Here is a 21,565-nt window from a genome sequence, read left to right as displayed (position 1 = left end):
TCTTCGTAATATGGAGTAAAAAGCCTGAAGAGATACTTTAATACATTAAAAGCCTTCACGTACAGCCATAGACTGAACGGTGAATCACAATACATCTAAATAAAGGTGGCAGTGCTTCGAGGCTAACACAGGGTATTATAACTTTGATTGGATAACGGTTGGTTGTACAGGTATAAAGGAATCGAGATAGATATAGACTTCCATATATCAAAACCATTAGCATCCGGCCGTCCGTTAATACGTTAACTTGAGCAAATATTGAGAGATCTTCACCGAATTCGGTGTATCCGGTATACGGGCTTACCTGGACCCAGAATATATTGGTATTGAAAATGAGCGAAATCGGACCATAACCACGCCCACTTTTTCGATATCGAAAATTTAGAAAAATGGAAAAAATGAGATAATTCAAAAACGAACACCGCTAACCTAATGAAATTTGGAGGTTGATTGGTTTTATGACGCAATATAAAAATTCCAACAAATTTTGAAATATGTTCGTGGCACCACGCACATGCAGAAGAAGAAAATTTGGAAGCTTAATAAGCCGTAATTCAAAACCTTTAAAGATATACATTGAAATTCGACAGAGAAACTATCCTTGCCAAATTATAAAGACTGAGTGATAATCAAATCGGTTAAAGACCACGCCCACTTTTCCTAAAGGTCTAACCTTAATAAAGTTTGCAATAACTCTATGGTATTTGATTGATATGTAATGTCCAGTTTCACCCAAAGCTTAGACTTTCTTACTTGTTTTTAGCACTTTTATGTATGGTCACGATTTGGTCATGTCTCGATTTTGTATTTCAATGGAATTCACGAAAATCGTTTAAAAATATAATGAACAACAACACAGGACCCTGTATTTCAGGATTTTGTAAGTAGAACTAATGTTTTACACCCATTTTGAGAGCACACGCAAAATTGTAAATGACATTGATACATTAGAGCTGTTTGATGCATATTGAGGGCTTTAAGCAACGAAAGAAAGTTCTCCTCCCGGCCATTTCCAGGGGAGTAATAAACCGTATTAAAAACTAAATGCTGGGTATACAATCCTAGACTGAACTCGAACTTTACCTATTCTATTTGTTTTAATAAACTATGTGAATTTATAAGTATTTTTGTATGCATGTATGTGTTAGTAGAGATATGCACTAAAGTATGTTTTACTAAAAATCAATTTAAATTGAATTCCATACGAATTTTTGTACGTATTTCCAAATCGAAAATGCCCAAAACAGATTTAGTCGCTTGTAAGTAAGTAGTAAGCAGCAGCAGTAGCAGAAAATAAGCGCTTGACAATCGCACAAGCCTTAGTAAGTAGCTCATCATAATGCATGTCGTATAAAATAGAGTAAATTCGTGCATTCGAAGTTCACTTTACTGTGGCCAGTAATACAAATCGGTAACGCAACGGTCAACGATAGTGAACGAATACGATTTAAGAATATAAAAACTTACACAGTTTCGGGTTTTGTTGTTTTTTTTTCTGTGTTGCTCACATCATCCGAGAAAGGATATCTACGATGCGAGCGCTTTTTATAGTGCTGCTGTGCATCGGCACAGCACTCGCGGCAACACACGTCAATATCTCTATAGCTCAACATCCTGCCACAAATCCTGCCGATGTTACATATGTATCGGGCATGGCACCTGCTGAACTGAAAGCAGGTCCAGCAAGATTAATGTCGAGTGAAGAACGTTTCGCTAAATTACGTGCTGCCGGTGATGAAAGTGAAGCAAAAGTGCAAATGAGTGGTGAAGAAAAAAAAGATATTGCAGTTGCCAGTTTTAGTGGTAGTGCTGAGTCATCTCAAGTACAATTGCAACCGTACGCAGAACAATCAAATGGTTTTCAACCACAACAACGGTTTTATGGACGTTTGCGTCAACAAAATCGCCAAAGTCAATTTAGGCAAGCAAATGCACAGGATAAGCAGAATCAGGAATTTGAACGTTACATCCAAAACTATCATAATGGCCCATCTGTAGAAACGGTGAGTATATTTGTTCGAGAAATTGATATAAATTCGTCGTGATGGTAACGTCTGAGTGAGTTTGTTCACTGAGACAAAGTACGAAACTGAATGCTTGTCCGTTTTGGTGACAAAGCTTCCCGTTTCTCTCCTGCGTTAAGAGGGCGTGCGTGAGTATTACACACACTTCCAATCGGAGACAATTTGTCCATTGTGAGTGCCCTCAGTAAGTGCAGGGTGGCGGCACATTCGTTTAACCCCATTACCTCCTAGTGGTCCCCAACGAACCACTTGCTTGCCCTGATGAAACCAAGAAGAAGCGAGACGGCGCCTTCCCAACCTCTGTCAGGCTGTCGAAGAACCGTGAAGCCAGAAATCTGAGCATTCTTCTTTGAAGGCCCTGACTCCTCCTGATCCTCTTCCTCCTCATCCTGACAGCTTCTGCAGAGGGAGTTGGTATTCACCACCGTCGGAGCATTGATGCGATAGTACAATGACCTGTGATGACACCCGTAAGTACCTTCACCGCCGATTTGTTCAGTTTGAGAATTAAGCCTGTGCCTTTCCTATCCAAGCATGGCCATAAGGACCTTGCGACTTCGTAGTCAACTCTTTTGGTCCATAGCAAGTCCGTTGCCCTGTTCTCATATTATTCGATACTTCCCAGGCGATAACTCAGCGGTAGTTGGAAGGAGCTGTCCACTTCACTTTTGTCCAAATCGGAACCTTTCCTAGCCATCTCATCTGCGAGTTCATTCCCTTCAATACCGCTGTGCCCACGGACCCAGCAAAGGAAAACATTGAGATGACTTATAGAAGCCAGCGATGCTATACACCTCCGCACATTATCCGATTTTATCATGTTAGACTCTAATGCCCTTAAGGCGGCTTGGCTGTCAACAAAGATTTTTACGTCGGTGTCGGATACCATGCTATCTTGAAGTAGCTTTGCTTCTCTGTCTATGGCATAGACCTCGGTCTAGCATACATTGCATGCGTCAGGAAGTAGGAATGATTGGCTTAACTCCAGATGTGGTGAGTACATACCAGTACCAGTTCCCTTTTTGCATTTTCGAGCTGTCGGTGTAGATTTTAATGCCCCTGCCATTGTCTCGGCCTTCTTCCCATTTTCCCATTCCTCCCTTTGAAGCATATCAAAGAAGAAAGATTACATTTACCGCTTCCCGAGGTGCGCTGTTCACGGCGCCTGACATTCCTAGGCATGACAGCCTTTGTACCTTCCCAATCCTCTGTTGATTACTCTTTTTGCCTAGCGCCTTCCACCAGACCAGATCTCCATACCATAGTATATAAAAAAGCTCTGAAGTACCGTGAAATGGGACGATTGGATATTATAAACTGCCGGTCTCGCACATCTTACGTATTAACTCATTGCACTTAAGGTTTTAGCCTAGGTTGGTTAGTTTGAAGTAATCGATCCATAATCACCCCACATAGACTACCCATCAAGAGCCAGAATCGATGTTTAATAACTCTATCCACTTGGAAAAAACTAGAACTTTTCTAAGATACATTCTACTTCCTGCTTCCAGCTGGGATAATTGTGCCTCTTCTGTCTGCTGTCTTGGTAAATTCAATGATCACTTCAGCTTGAAAGACACTACAGTGATCTGTTAGTACCTTAGATCTGTTTTCTAAAGAATGAGGGCAGTATACCTTACCCCTGCCATTGGTTATGACCCATTGATGTACATGCATGTCATATCTTCCACATTTTTCGAGCTCTTTGTGCTGACATCTTCCCGATATTGTGGCTGTGAGATGTGCGAGGAAACGCAAGCTCGGGATATCTGTTTGGTCAATGTTAGATGATGTTATACTACTATAGCCATACAGCCTACGTTCAAGCTGCCCCAAGGTATAGAGTCACATTGCATTTTTCAACGCTTTATTCTTGGCCATTAGATCTGCAGGCGGGACGTGCTGAAAGGAATGTGAAGCTGTTATCGGATATTTTTCAAAGCTCGATTATGCTTATCATCCGTATAATATTTACAACCTTTCTAGTTGTTAAAATAAGTACATTTTTGTGGAGCCCTCCACTAAACAGGGACTCCTTTTAAACGATGGAGTTGCATTCCAGCATTCTGAAGTATGCACACCGTGTTGTGGGGGCTATCTTCGCCTTTTTCTCTAAAAGGAGTTTCCACGAATATCTACTGTCTAATATGTCATAGATGTTTTGTACGGAATTACCCCTCCCAGCTTAGGCCTAGCTTACGTTTTGTACGCGTTAGCGGTTTACCCAACGTCATATGCTCACGCTTGGTATGCTTCTTCGCTTCTTACAAAATAAAAAACAAGTTAATTGATAGAATGTTCGTCTCTTTTCTAATATCAACGTCCAGCGCATTTTAGGGTTCGTGGGAATTTGGTCTACATACATAATGAATCAGTGATTGTCTCCATATACACAGGGTTGGGCGCAACTACCTCTTTACTCTTTTATATGGCACAAAGAACAAAAACCATCCTATGATGCTTGTCGAGTGTTGAGCTTAAGATTTATTTTTATTTAGTTTAAAACCCGCTTATCTTAGAGATTTAATCTGGGATGCTTTATCCATGCATCTTTTTGGCTTGTATTTAAGCTACTAACAAACCGGAAGAACATGCGGAACACGTGCATCCAACTGCGATTCTATAATATGGGATCATCTTCATAACAGCATCCCACTCCCCGACTACCCACTAAAATGGATACACTGTCTCTTTCCCTATTGACACTGTGCTTTGACCTTATTGAAACGTCTCCTTTCCTGGTATCTGTCAAACTTTGTCAGCATCGTAAAGCCCGCAGTATTTGTAATTAGGTGCGAGGTCTCCAAAAATTCTCCCTCAAGAACATTGAACATGATGTTTAATAATAATTTATGAAATTCTGGTCTATTGGTGGAAAAGAGTATAGCGAGTGCTTTTGCTGGGATAAACGGAATCCTCCCAGTCGAGTTCTTGTAATATTTATCCAAAAAGCTCACACAAATGCGCGCAGAGTTTGGATTCTCCTGCGAGCTTTACTGTTACCACTTGTAAAGAGAGCTGACTTGGGGCAAAAGTGCAGTAAGCTCTGGTATCAATGAATCGAGGGAAGATTTTTTCGAATATTTAGAAAATAAGCTTAACATATCTAAACTGAGTTTCTAGACGTGGACCTCACGGAACCCTGGTAATCTTGCGAGGGAGGAAAAAAATAAGGGTAAAATGCGAAGTAAAAACCCTCTGGAAAATTTTTGAAGCTACACCAAAGTAAGGCAGGAAAAAGTCTGCCGGGTTTGTCAATTGACTTTGAAATCAAACTACAGTAAATCTTCCTGTAATTAAAACCAAATATTCTTATTCCTTCTTTCCAGGTATTTGAATCCTCCGATCATTCACCTTCATCACGCTACACTTCGTCATCTTCATCGTCATCATTTTCATCCTCAACATCTCCTAAATCTGAGCGCCTCGTTGCTTACGATTCAAAACGCGCACAGCAGCAACAGCATACATTCGAAAGGCAAGTAGCTCTCCCCACTGCCGTAACCAACGCACAATCCTCAGTGGTCGCAAGTGAGCAATCACAGCCAGCCGCTGATGCTAAGACACAAATTTCATCTGCAGCTGTCTCAGCACCTACAACCGTTCCAACACAAGTAACAATGCATGTACAATCAGCACAATCTGCACCCGCGCCTTCAAATTCCATATCCTCAAAACCGGCGGCGACTAACAGTGGCAGTGATGGCGGTAAAGTAGGTGCTGGAGCTTCATTTGGCGCTAGCTATGGCAGTGGTGCCAGTGGTTCACAAGGCGGCCTCACTTTCCGTGGATATCAACCGAATTATAATAGTTATGCCAAACCTGAATATGAACAACCCAGCTACACTTATAATCAAGGCGATGCAAATCAGTTTGTAAATGAGTATCCACCGTCTGTGGAAGAGTCATCTAACGGTTATAATGATTTCTATGGCAATCAAGAAAATAGTTATCAATCGAATGCTGGTTATGCGCCCATGAATCCAGTCTATCAACGTCCAGTGGTTACAAAAACCATACAAATTGCACAACCAGCGCTGAAGGCGAAGAAATTTGAAGTTCGTCACCCTGCCATACAAAAGGAATTCTATGATATCGAAGAACGTGTCGTTATTAAACCAGCTGGTACTATTGTTGTAGAGCTTGAGCGTCCAGTTGCTAAAATACCCAAAGGTGAAACGGTATTACCACTTGGCCATCCACATCCCGCAATTGCGGCGCAATATAATCAAAATAGTGATGCCGATATTGAGACCGAATCATCCAGCGCTGGCTCATACAACAATGGCGTACGTTCACCTGCTAGACAGATTTATGTGCAACCTACCAGAAAACAACCAGCACCAGTCATTAGTGCAACTCAAATAGGTTCCACAGTTACCGCTACTCCAGCAAATAATCAAAATGCCAAGAGAGACTTTGTGGAAGCTAATTTACGCAAGCAATATGGTGAAGAGGCAAAACTAGCGGCTAACCCAGAAAGTTCACAGCGTGAGCAAAACTCACGCGTTAAAGACCTCTTCATACCTGTGGAGTCGCCACAGAGCAATCAACGGCAAGTTTCGAATCGAAATTTGTATGCTTTCAGACGCGAAGAGAATAATTACCAACGACCAGTGCGTGTGGAGTTGAAGAGCAACGCTGACATCTATAGCGCCGCATTTTCAAAAAATGATGAGCAATCTGCGAAAAATAACGAACCTGCGCTTCAGAGCAAACTAAACAATGATGGCGAAGATGATGACGAGTATAAGGGTGAATATGTGACAGGTAACTTCTATAGCTCCGTAAATAAAGATCCCAAACCCGCACGTTTACAACAAGCGCCTGCCATGAATAGCGAACGTATTACCGCCGAACCACAGACCCAAATCATCAAACACGAACACACAATTAATATTCCACCTTCGCAACATAATATTTATCTGGCACCCAGTAATTTTGAGTCACGCGCACTACTTGTACAAGAACAACGAAAGTCAGCATCCGCGCCAAAAGCAAAACAGACCGCACGTCTAGAAGAAGAAACTGCACGAGTGCAAGAGATCAAACCATACTTGGAACGCAGCCGTGATAGCGTAATTGTATATGCGGTACCCGCGAGACGACCAGCAGCCGCCGCCGCAACACAACAACGTTATACACAAAATGAACGTCAACAATCACAATACGTCTCACCACAACAGCAATTACAACGTTCTTACGCTCAACTACGTTATGAACCAAACGTCGATGCTGATAAAGACGCTGATGTTGACGCATCAGTGGAGTATAGCGCACCTTACTCACATATGCGTTTCGTTCCAAGCGAATCTGCACGTCTCACAGCTGATATGGCATATAGGTCTCAGGCAAATGACGATGCGCCACAAAGAACGCTCTCAATAAACTATAATCGTGGATCCGAATCTTATGCACGCCTCGTCGCACAAAATCAATCTGAAAAGGGGAATAAGAAATCTGAGAATACCGTTGAGAGCCAAGTAAGTGGTAAGCCTGAAATGCGTCACATAGCACATATTCAAGTGCAAGTGCCACATGGACCACAAGAAGCTGATGAGCCTATAAGGATTATGTCCTCCATTAACACACCCAAAACAGAAAGTGAGAGCAAAATCAGTGAAAAAGTAGTTAGCAAGCAAGATATAAACGATCAAGTGGAGCAAATAAATTTGCAACCATCAGCTGAAGAGTCAACTGATAGTGCAGAGAAGGAAGAAGAGGCTGCACAATCTGCCAATGTTGCTGCAAAACCTGACTGCGCACAACCAGCAGAAAAAGTGAGTGCGCGTTATGAGAGCAGACAGCAGAGTGCGTACGACAATGCGCCTTATGTTGAGCAACGAGGAGATTATGTTGAGCAACGAGATCAATTGAAGTCGCAGCGCTTAATAGATACCAGTAACGCAAATGGAAATGGCAAGGATGGTGTTCAAGGTATATCATCAAATTCTCAAACAGAGGTTATTGATGCAAATGCCAAAGATGCCAGTGGTGCGCATGCCTCACCAGCCGGTTCACGTGTCATTGCTGCTAACCCAGCGCCTAGTGATGCTTCGGCTACAAGTGAAAGTTTCCATAAACGTCGCATTGTCGTCAATCATCCATTCCAAACGGTACGCGAAGTCGTCGAACATGAACCCATTACAAATTATCATCAGATACAAGTTCATGAACACGCATCGCCAGCTTCTGCATATCATAGCGCTCCATATTTTGCACCTAACGGTGCTTTACGTCAGTTCGAAACGCATGGCAATTTGGTTTATGTTTTACCCGATGCCATTCCTGTGCACGAAGATAATGGTGAGACGGAGCCAAGTTTTGTGCAAAGCCGTCAGCGCCAGTAAAAAAAAAATATCTCAAATTGTATTGTAAAAATAATAAGTAAGATGTCAAATTGTTGTTGTTATTGTAGCATTTGTTGTTGCCATTAATTAAGTATACATTTTTTGTTACAAAGCAAATAATAATTGATATCATTCGTTAATTTTATTTTAGTTGTAAAAAAATGTAATTGTAACCAATACCCACAATGGCTGAAGGGCTAACTTATGTACTTATGAACTAATATAATTGCCAAACGGCATGAATATGATGCCTTTATTTACTTAATGTATGTAACATTTTGTATAAATTGACAATTGAAAGCATAAAGCAAAAGCATTCAGATTTAAATGCATTTTGATAAAAACAAAACGATATTTCAATTTTAACACACAGTATGAAGGATTCTGGAAAGCTTGAAAAGGTTCCAAATAGAAATCATTCGAATAAGACTTTTGTGAAGTGCGCTGATGTAGTGCGAGTAGAATTAGCAGCTATGGCCCTGTTCTCTTATTTTGTTTTGTTGATTTTCCGACAGGGTGGATAAATGATGTATATCATGATACAAATAAAATTAAAGAAAAAAAACTTTTTTAAAAATAAGGTTTTATTATTGGTTAATAAAATTAAGTAAAAAGTAAAAAATTAATTGACTGTAAAGAAATATAACACTTTATAAGTTAGGACTGTGAACAATTAGGACTGTGATATAAGCTGTAATACTGTTTTCACACAGACGGCTTATTGAATAATAAAGGCAGTTTTCTACATTAAGACGCTTATTGAGCTCAATCTTCCCTGCAAAATTCGAATCTATAATTATTTCATTAGTAGCTAATCGAATGCCTAATTAAGTCAAAAGCACAATGCAACTCTGTTGGGAGCGTTCAATTTCTTAGTTTTTGGTGTATTCAGAGCTTAAAAATGTTATTTGTCAATGTAAATGTCATTGTCTGCATGGCGGAACGATACAAGGTGGCCGCATCGAACAGTTGATTATAATCTTTTTTTATTTGATTTGATACATCAACTTCCGGCGCAGTACGATTTTGACATTTGTCCATCGAATTTACAAAAACAAAGTACATGGAATTCTTATTTATGTATGTAGGTATGTCACCATGCTGCCACCTTGTATCGTTCCGCCATGATTGTCTGTCATATAGCATTGTCATTTTATTCGCTTGACATTTCATCCTTCATACTAATCGAGCAGTTACTTCTGTGTGAAAGCAAAAAATTTACGATTTCATTAGAAGGTGAAATGAGCTCATTAAGTTTCTGTGTGAAAACAGTATAAGGCTTCATAATTTAGGTGTAAAGTTTTAATATTAAAAATATATAATTATATATGGAATTTTTTTTGTCACAGACGAAGAAGCCTAATTATCGTTAAAGGTTACAATGAACTTATAAAGTGTTATATTTTTTTACAGTCAATTTATTTTTTACTTTTTGGTTAATTTTATTAACCAATAATAAAAGCTTATTTTTATAAAGTTTTTTTGTTTTAATTTTACGTTTTACTTTTTAGTTCGTTTTGTTAAAAAATAATAAAAGCCTGTTCTTAGAAAAGCTTTTTTCTTAAATTTAATTTAAATATCAATTTTTTTATTTTTATTTTTAGTAGGGTAAAATATTGTTTAAATCAGTTATGTAATCTTTACTTAGTTACTTGTAACGTTTCTCATCCTATCCATTTCTTTTAATGCATCAACATTACAAGGTTTCTTCGCAGTCAACTTTGAACTGTCAAGTTCTTCGATTCGAAGACCTGCTAATGATCTAACTCGGCTTAAATCCACATAAGCTTGGCCAGCAGCAAATAATTTGCAGCTTAGATAAATAACAGCATGATCTACAGTAGTCACCTGCAATTTGTGCACAGTTGAAACCCACGACAAGACAATTGGGCGCATTCTTATTTCAGCTGTGCCGTGATTAAATTTAGAACGAAATTGAACTTATTTAGGCTGTATTATGTGAACGCCATCGTTACCACAGTCTACACGAACCGATGGTACATCGTTATGGTATAGTTGAGCACGTCTGTAATATGGCCATATAATTTCAGTGATGTGACCTATTGCTCCATTTACTAGTCCCTTAGCAACGTCAACGTTAGATCTCAACATAACTTTAGCACCAGCAAATATTTCTAGTTCTTTTGGAAGACCTCCTGTTTTGTTAATGTCTGAGTGTATTAAATTATTAACATCAATCTGATCATTGTTTTTTGTTCCATCAATTAATTGATCTTGCTAATAATCAGATATCAGCTGAGTGAAAGAAATTGTGCTTTTGAAACGATACGTTGAGCAAACTGTCAACAATCAATCGATAAAAACGTTGAGTGAATAGAGCGGAAAATTTGTATGCTACTAATTTGTCGTAAAAGTTGCAACTGTGCGTTCCAAGAAGTTATCACTAATCAACTTCGCCAGCAGTTGTGCTTTTGGAATGCGCCCCATGCTTTGTTCAACTCATTCAAATGAATTTGTATATATGTGCATACACATGTTCACGTGTTCTTATAACAACAAAACGTTAAATACATATATGCATACATAAGAATATACAGATTTTCGAGAAAACATATCGTATGTGTTTGTCAAAAGTGGCTTAACTTCGGATATCAGCATCTTCGGTTGTCAGATCCTTCGCGTTCAACGCTAACGCGGTGTCAGGATGAAAAAGACTCTCAACCAAATTACTGATACTAATCGCTACGTTTGAATAACCCTGACTGAGTATGAGTACACGATTTTTTATATCATGATGCGAATATATTGGGGCATATTCATAATCGAAATAAAATGCGACCAAGTTAGTTGAAGCATTTTTGACAGAGAGCACATATAAAATTGTGTCAAACAGTGCCAACTAACTTAAAATCATATTTCATTGTGACTTTGCCTATGTCACGTTCAGTTTACAACTACTTATTGCAGATCTATGCTCTGAGTTAAATCTGTAAAACAAAATCAAGTGCGCAGAAAAGTATGCAAAATTGAGGAATAACAGCCTTCAACTTCTACGTTCGTTTTATACACAAACATAGCGAAGTTACCTCGTTCTTGAGCCGCTGTAGGTTATTCACCATCCTTCTAAATAAAGGACTTAGGCTTTCATTCTTTACCGATAACTCTGTTATCGATTGATTTATCGAATTCTCGCAAAGTAATATTGCATTGTCATCGGAGTTATACAAGTGTGCAAAATTCCAGCTCAATCGGACACCGGGAAGTGTATCAGATTTAATTTGCAAGATTTGATTACAGACAACAGCCAAGTGAAAGTAAATAAAAGCTTAATATAACAAGTAAGGAAGGCTAAGTTCGGGTGTAACCGAACATTACATACTCAGTTGAGAGCTGTGTAGACAAAGTAAGGGAAAATCACCATGTTGTAAAAAGAACCTAAGGTAAGCTTGGAATGTGTTTGTATGACATGGGTATCAAATGGATGGTATTAAAGAGTATTTTAAGAGGAAGTGTGCCATATTTCTATAGATGGACGCCATTTAGGGATATCGCCATAAAGGTGGACCAGGGGTGACTCTAGAATTTATTTTGTACGATATGGGTATCAAATGAAAGGTATTAATGAGTATTTTAAAAGGCGTGGGCCTAAGTTCTATAGATGGACGCCTTTTCGAGATATCGCCATAAAGGTGGACCAGGGGTGACTCTAGAATTTATTTTGTACGATATGGGTATCAAATGAAAGGTATTAATGAGTATTTTAAAAGGGCGTGGGCCTAAGTTCTATAGATGAACGCCTTTTCGAGATATCGCCATAAAGATGGACCAGGGGTGACTCTAGAATTTGTTTGTACGATATGAGTATCAAATGAAAGGTGTTAATGAGATTTTTAAGAGGGTGTGGGCCTTAGTTCTATATGTGGACGCCTTTTCGAGATATCGCCATAAACGTGGACCAGGGTTGACTCTAGAATGCGTTTGTACAATATGGGTATCAAACGAAAGGTGTTAATAAGTGTTTTAAAAGGGAGTGGGCCTTAGTTCTATGGGTGGACGCCTTTTCGGGATATCGCCATAAACGTGGAACAGGGGTGACTCTAGAATGCGTTTATACAATATGGGTATCAAATGAAAGTTGTTAATGAGTATTTTAAAAGGGCGTGGGCCTTAGTTCTATAGGTGGACGCCTTTTCGAGATACCGCCATAAAGGTAGACCAGGGGTGACTCTAGAATTTGTTTGTACTATATGGGTATCAAATGAAAGGTGTTAATGGGGTATTTTAAAAGGGCGTGGGCCTTAGTTTTATAGGTGGACGCCTTTTCGAGATATCGCCATAAAGGTGGACCAGGGGTGACTCTAGAATTTGTTTGTACGATATGGGTATCAAATGAAAGGTGTTAATGAGTATTTTAAAAGGGAGTGGGCCTTAGTTCTATAGGTGGATGCCTTTTCGATATATCGCCATACAGATGGGCCAGGGGTGAGTCTAGATTTTTTTGTACGATATGGGTATCAAATGAAAGGTGTTAATGAGTATTTTAAAAAGGAGTGGGCCTTAGTTCTATATGTGGACGCCTTTTCGAGATATCACCATAAACGTGGACCAGGGGTGACTCTAGAATGTTTTTGTACGATATGGGTATCAAATTAAAGGTATTAATGAGGGTTTTAAAAGGGAATGGCCCTTAGTTGTATATGTGAAGGCGTTTTCGAGATATCGACCAAAATGTGGACCAGGGTGATCCAGAACATCATCTGTCGGGTACCGCTAATTTATTTATATATTTAATACCACGAACAGTATTCCTTCCAAGATTCCAAGGGCTTTTGATTTCGCCCTGCAAAACTTTTTCATATTCTTCTACTTAATATGGTAGGTGTCACACCCATTTTACCAATTTTTTTTCTAAAGTTATATTTTGCGTCAATAGACCAATACAATTACCATGTTTCATCCCTTTTTTCGTATTTGGTATATAATTATGGCATTTTTTTCATTTTTCGTAATTTTCGATATCGAAAAAGTGGGCGTGGTCATAGTCAGATTTCGGCCATTTTTTACACCAATACAAAGTGAGTTCAGATAAGTACGTTAACTGAGTTTAGTAAAGATATATCGATTCTTGCTCAAGTTATCGTGTTAAAGGCCGGGCGGAAGGACAGACGGTCGACTGTGTATAAAAACTGGGCGCGGCTTCAACCGATTTCAACCTTTTCACAGAAAATAGTTACCGTCCTAGAATCTAAGCCTCTACCAAATTTCACAAGGATTGGTAAATTTTTGTTCGACTTATGGCATTAAAAGTATCCTAGACAAATTAAATGAAAAAGGGCGGAGCCACACCCATTTTGAAATTTTCTTTTATTTTTGTATTTTGTTGCACCATATCATTACTGGAGTTCAATGTTGACATAATTTACTTATATACTGTAAAGATATTAACTCTTCTTTTAAAATTTGAATTTAAAAAATGTTTTTTTTAAAAGTGGGCGTGGTCGTTCTCCGATTTTGCTAATTTTTATTCAGCAGATATATAGTAACAAGGGTAACGCTCCTGCCAAATTTCATCATGATATCTTCAACGACTGCCAAATTACAGCTTGCAAAACTTCTAAATTACCTTCTTTTAAAAGTGGGCGGTGCCACGCCCATTGTCAAAATTTTTACTATTTTTACTATTCTGCGTCATAAGTTCAACTCACCTACCAAGTTTCATCGCTTAATCCGTATTTGGTAATGAATTATCGCACTTTTCTGATTTTTCGAAATTTTCGATATCGAAAAAGTGGGCGTGGTTATTGTCCGATATCGCTCATTTTAAATATCGATCTGAGATGAATGCCCTGGAACCCACATACCAAATTTCATCAAGATACCTCAAAATTTACTCAAGTTATCGTGTTAACGGACAGACGGACGGACTTGGCTCAATCGAATTTTTTTTCGATACTGATGATTTTGATATATGGAAGTCTATATATATCTCGATTCCTTTATACCTGTACAACCAACCGTTATCCAATCAAAGTTAATATACTCTGTGAGCTCTGCTCAACTGAGTATAAAAAGAAGGTAGTTCCACTCAAAATTTTTTGACGTATTTGGGAATTTTCGAAGTTTCATAATATTTGTTGTTTTGCCAGAAGCGTTGCCATACCGTTACAGTTTAAGGCGAAATTGTGGTTTTTCGGAATGGAAATTTCCTTTAGGATGAAAACGCAATGGTCATCTGAGACAATAATAATATGATTTAGCACGATTTATGTGCATACATATCGATTGAGAATACAGTAAAACATGAAATTTTATTGAAAAATAGTGGTTAATGACTCATATCTTTATGGCAGCTTGACCTCTTACTTACTTACTTAATTGGCGCTTAACCGTTTAAACGGTTATGGCCGTCCGACAACCGGCGCCAATTGGTCACACCAAGGGAGTTTAAATCGTTTTTCACTTTGTCCTTCCAACGGAGTGGGGGCCGCCCTCTACCTCTGCTTCCATAGGCGGGTTCCGATAGAAACACTTTCTTGGCCGGAGCATCATCATTCATTCGCATAACATGGCCTAGCCAGCACAGTCGCTGCGTTTTAATTCGCTGGACTATGTGGATGTCTGCGTATAGCTCGTACAGCTCATCATTAAATCTTCTTCGGTACTCGCCATCGCCAACGCGTAGAGGTCCATAAACCTTTCGAAGAACTTTTCTCTCGAACACTTCCAAAGCTGCTTCATCTGCTGTTGTCATGGTCCATGCTTCTGCCCCATATAACAGGACGGGTACGATAAGTGACATGTAGACCCCTAGACCAAAAAAAAAAATACACGAAAAATCCTGTTGTTCTAGCATGGCCCTATTATCATGCCGCTACAGTGAATATTTCTCAAGTCATGTTGAGAAAAAGTGTACCTCCAAAGTCTGCACATCTATATCAATGCTAAAAGGGCGCAGAATGTGTATAGGCAGGTCTGCCCAAGGTGACCTCTGGTACAACTAGCAAAAACACTCTCATAACTAGTGGTAACCTGCAGAGCTAGAGGGTAATGTTCTCCCTAAAAAATTGTTTAACAATTCCCTCTTAAAGCTCAACGCTTGAATTATACAATAAACAAAAAAAATTAAAAATGTGGACCTGTAGCCAATTTATCAAGATTTTGCGGTGTCGGTTTATAAGGACCTCCTTTGAGCAAGCAATTGACAAACGTGTATGTTTTGTCAAAATGTTCTGAGCAAACGTACGGGCTATATTCCCTTACTTTGCATTCTTCGATGCATGTTTCTTCCACCAAAACCATTTTCGGGGGCTCAAAAAACTTATTAAAACCCTTCTTTTCTCGGCTGATATTTCGTATTAAATATGAAAGTAATGCAGTCGTATTCGTTAATATGAAATCCGTCAAAATTAGAAAAATTCGTAAAATTTTTCAGTCTGGTAGCTTGTTTTTGGTCATTGTCCGCGCAAAAGTCCAGTGGCTAATGTCACACTAAATGGAACTACCTCCATTTTTTGTATCATAATGTATATTGGAACGATTTTCCGTCATCCCTTGTGAAATTTGGTTTCGAGACAAACCTGTTTCGGCATTGTGTTGATTTTCGTTCTGAAGTGTTGTTGTCGTTTGTCTTGTAGTTATAGTTCGTAGGCATGATACAATTACTAGAGGCTTGTCCTTCAATGATGACATAGCTTTGACACTCCCAAATTGAAAAATCTGGACGGGTTGCTTATACGAAGTAAGGAAAACGGGTAATAACTCAATCCCCTTTAGCGAAAATTGTAGTAGAAAGGTACCTTTAGTAGTATATTAGTAGTGATAATAAATTTGTAAATGCCAACAGGTTTTGCAGGAAATAATTCATGTTCTACTAAATATTTCGGGAATTGATCAAGAGCTATATAGGTTTAGAATTTTATTGAAAAATACACTATATCAAAATTTGTTTCAAAAACTCCCTATATGAGCATAAGTTTAATAATGCCTTTTGACATAAGAGGGAGTTAGTGAAAAGCATTCCGAGGCATTCTTCAATCTAATTGTAATGTAGGGCATTTTTGTGACAAATCATGAAATGGGAAAGTTTTTGAAAAATATTTTGAGATAGGACGATATTGAAAAGGCAGCCGACATGGTCTGACAAAAAAAAAAAAAAATGTTTAAGAAAATGGCTTATTGTCTTAGAACTTTATATTCTTACCTTGACTTCGACAGAAGAGCTCAGCTTTTATGCGGTCCCGCTACACAGGGAGTATTCACCTTTTTATTCTGAAATTTCGAAAAGCTCTTTTACGTTAAGTATTCATGGAAGTATTGCGGATAAACCGTTAATTTAAAATATTCGGAACACGTTTGTTTGATACTACCTCACGAGGTCCGAATATTCCAAATAAGTATATACATAATATTCCAAATCGAAAACGACTCCACAAATTCTTAAATATAGACGAATGTTCGGAACATACGGAATGAATAAGTTAACATGCTGAGTACATTTCGTTAAGGCATCTCTATTATTTACTAATGTAATTTTTGCGTGAATCGATTTACTTGTCGAGTTTTTGACGATGAACGATGAATTTTGAATTGGTTTAGGTTTCGTATGTTGATAGGTTTACGAAAGTGGACGATTCCTTGGTGTCCGTATTTTTCATAAAACCTACGTTCGGCCACACTAATAGATCATGGCATAGTCAATAAATTCATTATAAAATTAATATAAATGTTCTAAGTAGAGCGTACGATTTCTCGAACTTGTTCGAGAAGAGATTTCTCGCGATATTCTCGAATCTCGAAATACTCGCGAGCTTCGCGACATTCAATTTAATCGATTCATTGGCTGTTTTATATAGAGCTTACGATTTCTTCTGGAGCACAAGCGAAAATTTTCACAAAATCACAACTAAAAAACCGAAATGTATAGAATGCTGCCAATTCAGCGTCTGAATTGAAAGTCGAGAAGCTCGCGAGCATTACGAGTATTTCGAGAATCTCGCGAGAATTGAAAATCGAGAAGCTCGCGAGTATTACGAGTATTTCGAGATTCGAGAATCTCGCGAGAAATGGCCGACCACAAGGCGCGCCAGTCGCTTCTTCGCTCTGCAAACTGGGGTCAATTGGTAACACTAAGGGCATTTTAATTGTTTTCTACCTGATCCTTCCAGCGGAGCAGGGGCCGCCCTCATCTTCTGCTTCCATACCTTCTTATCATCATCTTTCATTCGCATAACATGGCTAAGCGAGCGTAGCCGCTGCGTTTGAATTCGTTGAACTGTGTTTATGTCTGCATAAAGCTTGTACAGCTCATAATCGGTACTTGCCGGTACGCGTAAAGGTTCGCAAATCTTTCGAAGAATTTCCAAATCCGCCTCATATGATGTTGTCATGGTCGTTCTTAGGCACCACATATGTAGCAGGCCGGGTACGAGGTTATGATTTTCATTTGCCGAGAGAGAGGACTTTAATTACTTCCTCCAAAAGAGCATTTATTGGCAAGTTCTTCGTTGGATTTCAGAGTTGATGTTAAGCGAAATATTTTTTCTATTTCGAAATTATGGCTACCAACAGCGGAGTGGTTGCCAAGTCGGAAATGCGTTGACGCCTTTTTTGCCTATAGCAGGTACTTCGTTTTTCCCTCATTCTCCATCAAACCTCTTTTCCGGGTCTTTATCAAGTTTGGCGTACGAAGATTCTACGGAGCCTATGTTTAGGCCGATGATATCAATGTCGTCAGCATACGCCAGTAATTGCATTATTTTATAGAATATTGCTCCAAAGCGCTTAAGTTCTGCAGCTTGTATTATTTTTTCCAGCATCAATTTCAAAAAAATTGTGCGATAGGAGGGTCACCCTGTCTGAAACCTCGTTTAGTTTCGAAAGGCTCGGAAGGGTCCTCACCAATTCTTACTGGACTGGTAGTGTGGCTCAACGAAATTTTACACAGCTGTATAAGTTTTGCGGAAGAACCGAATTCAGACATAGCGGCACATTTGCCAGTCGTTTTCGTACTGTCGAAAGTGGCTTTACAAGGTCCGAAGCCGCACTGGTAAGGTCCAGCCAATTCACGGTGGACTTCAGTATTTCGCACAATATGTTTGACAGGACCTTATATGCGTTATTATAAAGGCTGAGTTCGCGATAGTAGACACAGTTTGCAGGATCCCCTTTTTTTGCACTGGGAAAAGAACACTTAGATTCCAATTGTCGATCATGCACTCGTCCGACCATATTATGCATAGAAGTCGACGCATGCGCTGTACCTGAATAGATCCGCGGCATCGCTGTTTTTTCAATCTGGTTATTGCTATTCGGACTCCATCATAATCGGGTGAAGGACATTAATTCCAGCATCGTCGATTGCGGGTTCAGGTTCATCATCCCTGGGCGTACATTGCCTGCGTACATCAAGGGAGAATATACATAGACTGCGCTTCATGAAATGGTGCGAATAGTGGATAGGTCGCTTCTGCTGAAAATATTAACTCCGGTCGTACAAGTGGAAGACAGTTCTACAACGTGGGAGCTGTCAGAATAGAATTCGTCCTCGGCAGGGTAGGAGTGAAGGAATTTATCTCATTTTTTTGTTCTTAGACGTGAGATATGTGTCCAATGAAGCAATAGTTAGCAAGCGAATATGAAACGGCACGTATCTGACTATACAGCGATCGTGATTTCGAGTCAATCCCCTTTCGTGACTAAGTAGGTGGATACCAACCACATTATTTTCACCTGCTTATGCTAAACGAATGCTAATGCAATCACCTCGTACCATGTATCTAAGGGTAACAATATATTAGATAAGCCGAGAGTTGCACATGATCGACCGAGCGGGAAAAGCGTGGACACAAGCGCGGAGCTGTTAAGTGTCGAATACAATGTGTAGATTTTACAACCTTAAACTTACAAAGTTACTCCTCCCTTTAAAAAAAGAGGACTGTAGACTCATGACCGGTATTATGACTGGACACTGCCTCCTTGCTTCACATGCCTTTTAATTGAGCTTGGTCAGTGATAGTAGATTTGGTAACTACGGGTTGGAGAAGGATACGACCAAGCATATTTTGTGCTCCAGTTATTAGGAGTGACACAGCTGTTAGATCTAGGAGCAGCAAGTGGCATATCTCCGAGAAAACTTCTAGTATTTGCCAATATGACAGAGCTATTTTATAACATAGGTCGTGGTTTTTGATAGAGCTTTTCGGTTTGGACCCATCAGTCTATATGAGGTCCACTTAAACCGGCCAGTTCACCAAACCTTAAAAAAATTAAACAAAAGCATGGCGCGATAACCTCCGAAAAGATTTTAGACCGGGCTTTGCTTCGTGCTTCTTTTAAATTTTTCCTACAAATTGTTGGAACGGGACCTCCATGTTTAATGCCGTCTCTGAACGGCCAAATCACTGCCAAGGGGCACCTCACTTAGAAAAACTTTTTATATGATATCGGCGAGCCAGCCACAACCCTGCGCTCGATGAGTTGTATCAAATGATTAACGATAATTTTGCCATACGGTCGAAATCAACCGACTTCATTTATAAGTGCTTGAGTCATCTGTAACAGGCACACCAATAAATGTTCAAAAGCTTCAACTGACACTAAAGCCGCAAGTCTATCTTCTAATTTTTAGATACGTTGCGTCACCGGCCTCACCTGCGAGTAGATACCGATATTTTCGAACCTTGCGCCCAAGTAGCTTTGTACTCGAACTGAAAGCGTTTTTTCAAGCTTTTTTATTGCTTTTTGACATAGACCCATTCCACTGTACTAATTTGTAGCTCCAATGATTTGGTTGAGTTGGGAGACAAGGAATTTTTTTCCTAATTTTATAAACATTCAAGTAAAAATTTTTTTGAAATTAAGCATCCTGATGTGTAGGCTAATCAATTAAAATAGGGCCGGCTAATTTTTTCATTTGAAAGTCTAATTTTATTTTAAACTAGCAGACCCGGCAGACGTTGGTCTGCCCTAAATGTGGTTTATCTGCATATCTTAATAAGCTATTTCCATCGAGCCTGCGGAAAAAAGTGGCGAAAGGGTCAATTTTCCGTTGTCGCCAACGTTTTTACAACAGTTTTTTGAAAAAAAAAAAAAAATATTTTTTGGGTTTTGGGGAGGATTTTGGTCGAAAAATTTACCCTTTCGCCATTTTTTTTTTTGCAGGGTCAAAATTATTTTTTTGGGTATGCGTAGTGGAACTTTTTTTCCTGACCCCAAATCCTATCGAAAAATCGATGGCGCGATATCGGTTAACTTTCGTCCATACAAATCGACCCGTCCCAATGTGGGTATTATTAATTCATGTTTTCATTTAGGCATCACAATTAAATCGAATATCACAATGAAAATTACTTTAAAGCTCTCAGCAGCAGCTTTCATTTGATATCCATATTACACACACATTCTAGGGGTATCCGGGTCCAAATTTTGGCCTATATCTCGAGACCCTAGTCACCAATACGTATGAAGACTACCCTGTTCTAAAGCACTCATCAACAGCTTTCATTTGATATCCGTATTGTATAAACACTGTCGAGGCGTACACGGGCCCACGTTTTGGCCTATATCTCGATACTCTAGTTACACATGGGTATGAAAATTACCCTCTACTAAAGCACTCATCAACAGCTTTCATTTGTTATCCATATTCTGTAAACATATTCTAGGAGTACCCGGGTCCACGTTTTGGCCCATATTTCGAGAACCCCTAGTCACCCTGGGGTACGAAAAATACCCCGTATCAAAGTAGGTACTCATAAACAGCTTCCATTTGGTACCCATATTGTACAAACACATTCCAGGATTACCCAGGTCCACGTTTGGATCTCAAGACCCTAGCTAGAACGGGATAAAAAGCATCCTATGTCCGTCTCCTGGTTCTTAGCTACCTCTCCACCAATTTTCAGCCAAATCGGTTCATCCGTTCTTGAGTTGTAAATAGTGTAACTAACACCACTTTCTTTAATATATATAGATGTACCGCATCAAAATCCTTGGCGTAGTTTTAAAGTTTTAGCATTCAAAGGGGCATAGGGACAGAAAAAGCGACTTTGTTTTATACTATGTAGTTATTTCCTACAGGGTTGCTCGTGCTAACCATTTTTCTAAGGAAAGTTACTCATACGCAATGTTGTCCCATAGCTGGCAGATAATCACCAAAAAATTAAACAATTTTATGTCATCAGATTTAAATTTTTTTCGTTAACAAAATTAACTTAATTAAAAGGCTATAAA

General features: G+C 39.2%; 1 protein-coding gene across 1 annotated transcript; it reads left to right on the top strand.

The window, feature by feature from the left end:
* Positions 1-1,378: 1,378 nt before the first annotated feature.
* LOC137252463 (uncharacterized) lies at positions 1,379-8,954 on the top strand. The gene is made up of 2 exons (XM_067788212.1): positions 1,379-2,003; positions 5,354-8,954. Exons 1-2 carry the CDS (start codon positions 1,533-1,535, stop codon positions 8,372-8,374), a joined length of 3,492 nt encoding a protein of 1,163 aa, XP_067644313.1. The 5' UTR covers positions 1,379-1,532; the 3' UTR covers positions 8,375-8,954.
* The last annotated feature ends 12,611 nt before the right edge of the window (positions 8,955-21,565 follow it).

The sequence above is a fragment of the Eurosta solidaginis genome, chromosome 5 (genome assembly GCF_040869045.1).
Source record: "Eurosta solidaginis isolate ZX-2024a chromosome 5, ASM4086904v1, whole genome shotgun sequence".
Classification (NCBI taxonomy): Eukaryota; Metazoa; Arthropoda; class Insecta; order Diptera; family Tephritidae; genus Eurosta; species Eurosta solidaginis.
The sequence above is the reverse complement of the archived record's forward strand: the minus strand, read 5'-3'. Positions and strand labels throughout refer to the sequence as shown.

Excerpts from the sequence above, each read along its gene's own strand:
- LOC137252463 (XM_067788212.1), top strand. The coding sequence starts at position 1,533 with ATGCGAGCGCTTTTTATAGTGCTGCTGTGCATCGGCACAGCACTCGCG. Across the intron at positions 2,004-5,353 it reads ATGGCCCATCTGTAGAAACG|GTATTTGAATCCTCCGATCA; the intron begins GTGAGTATATTT and ends CCTTCTTTCCAG.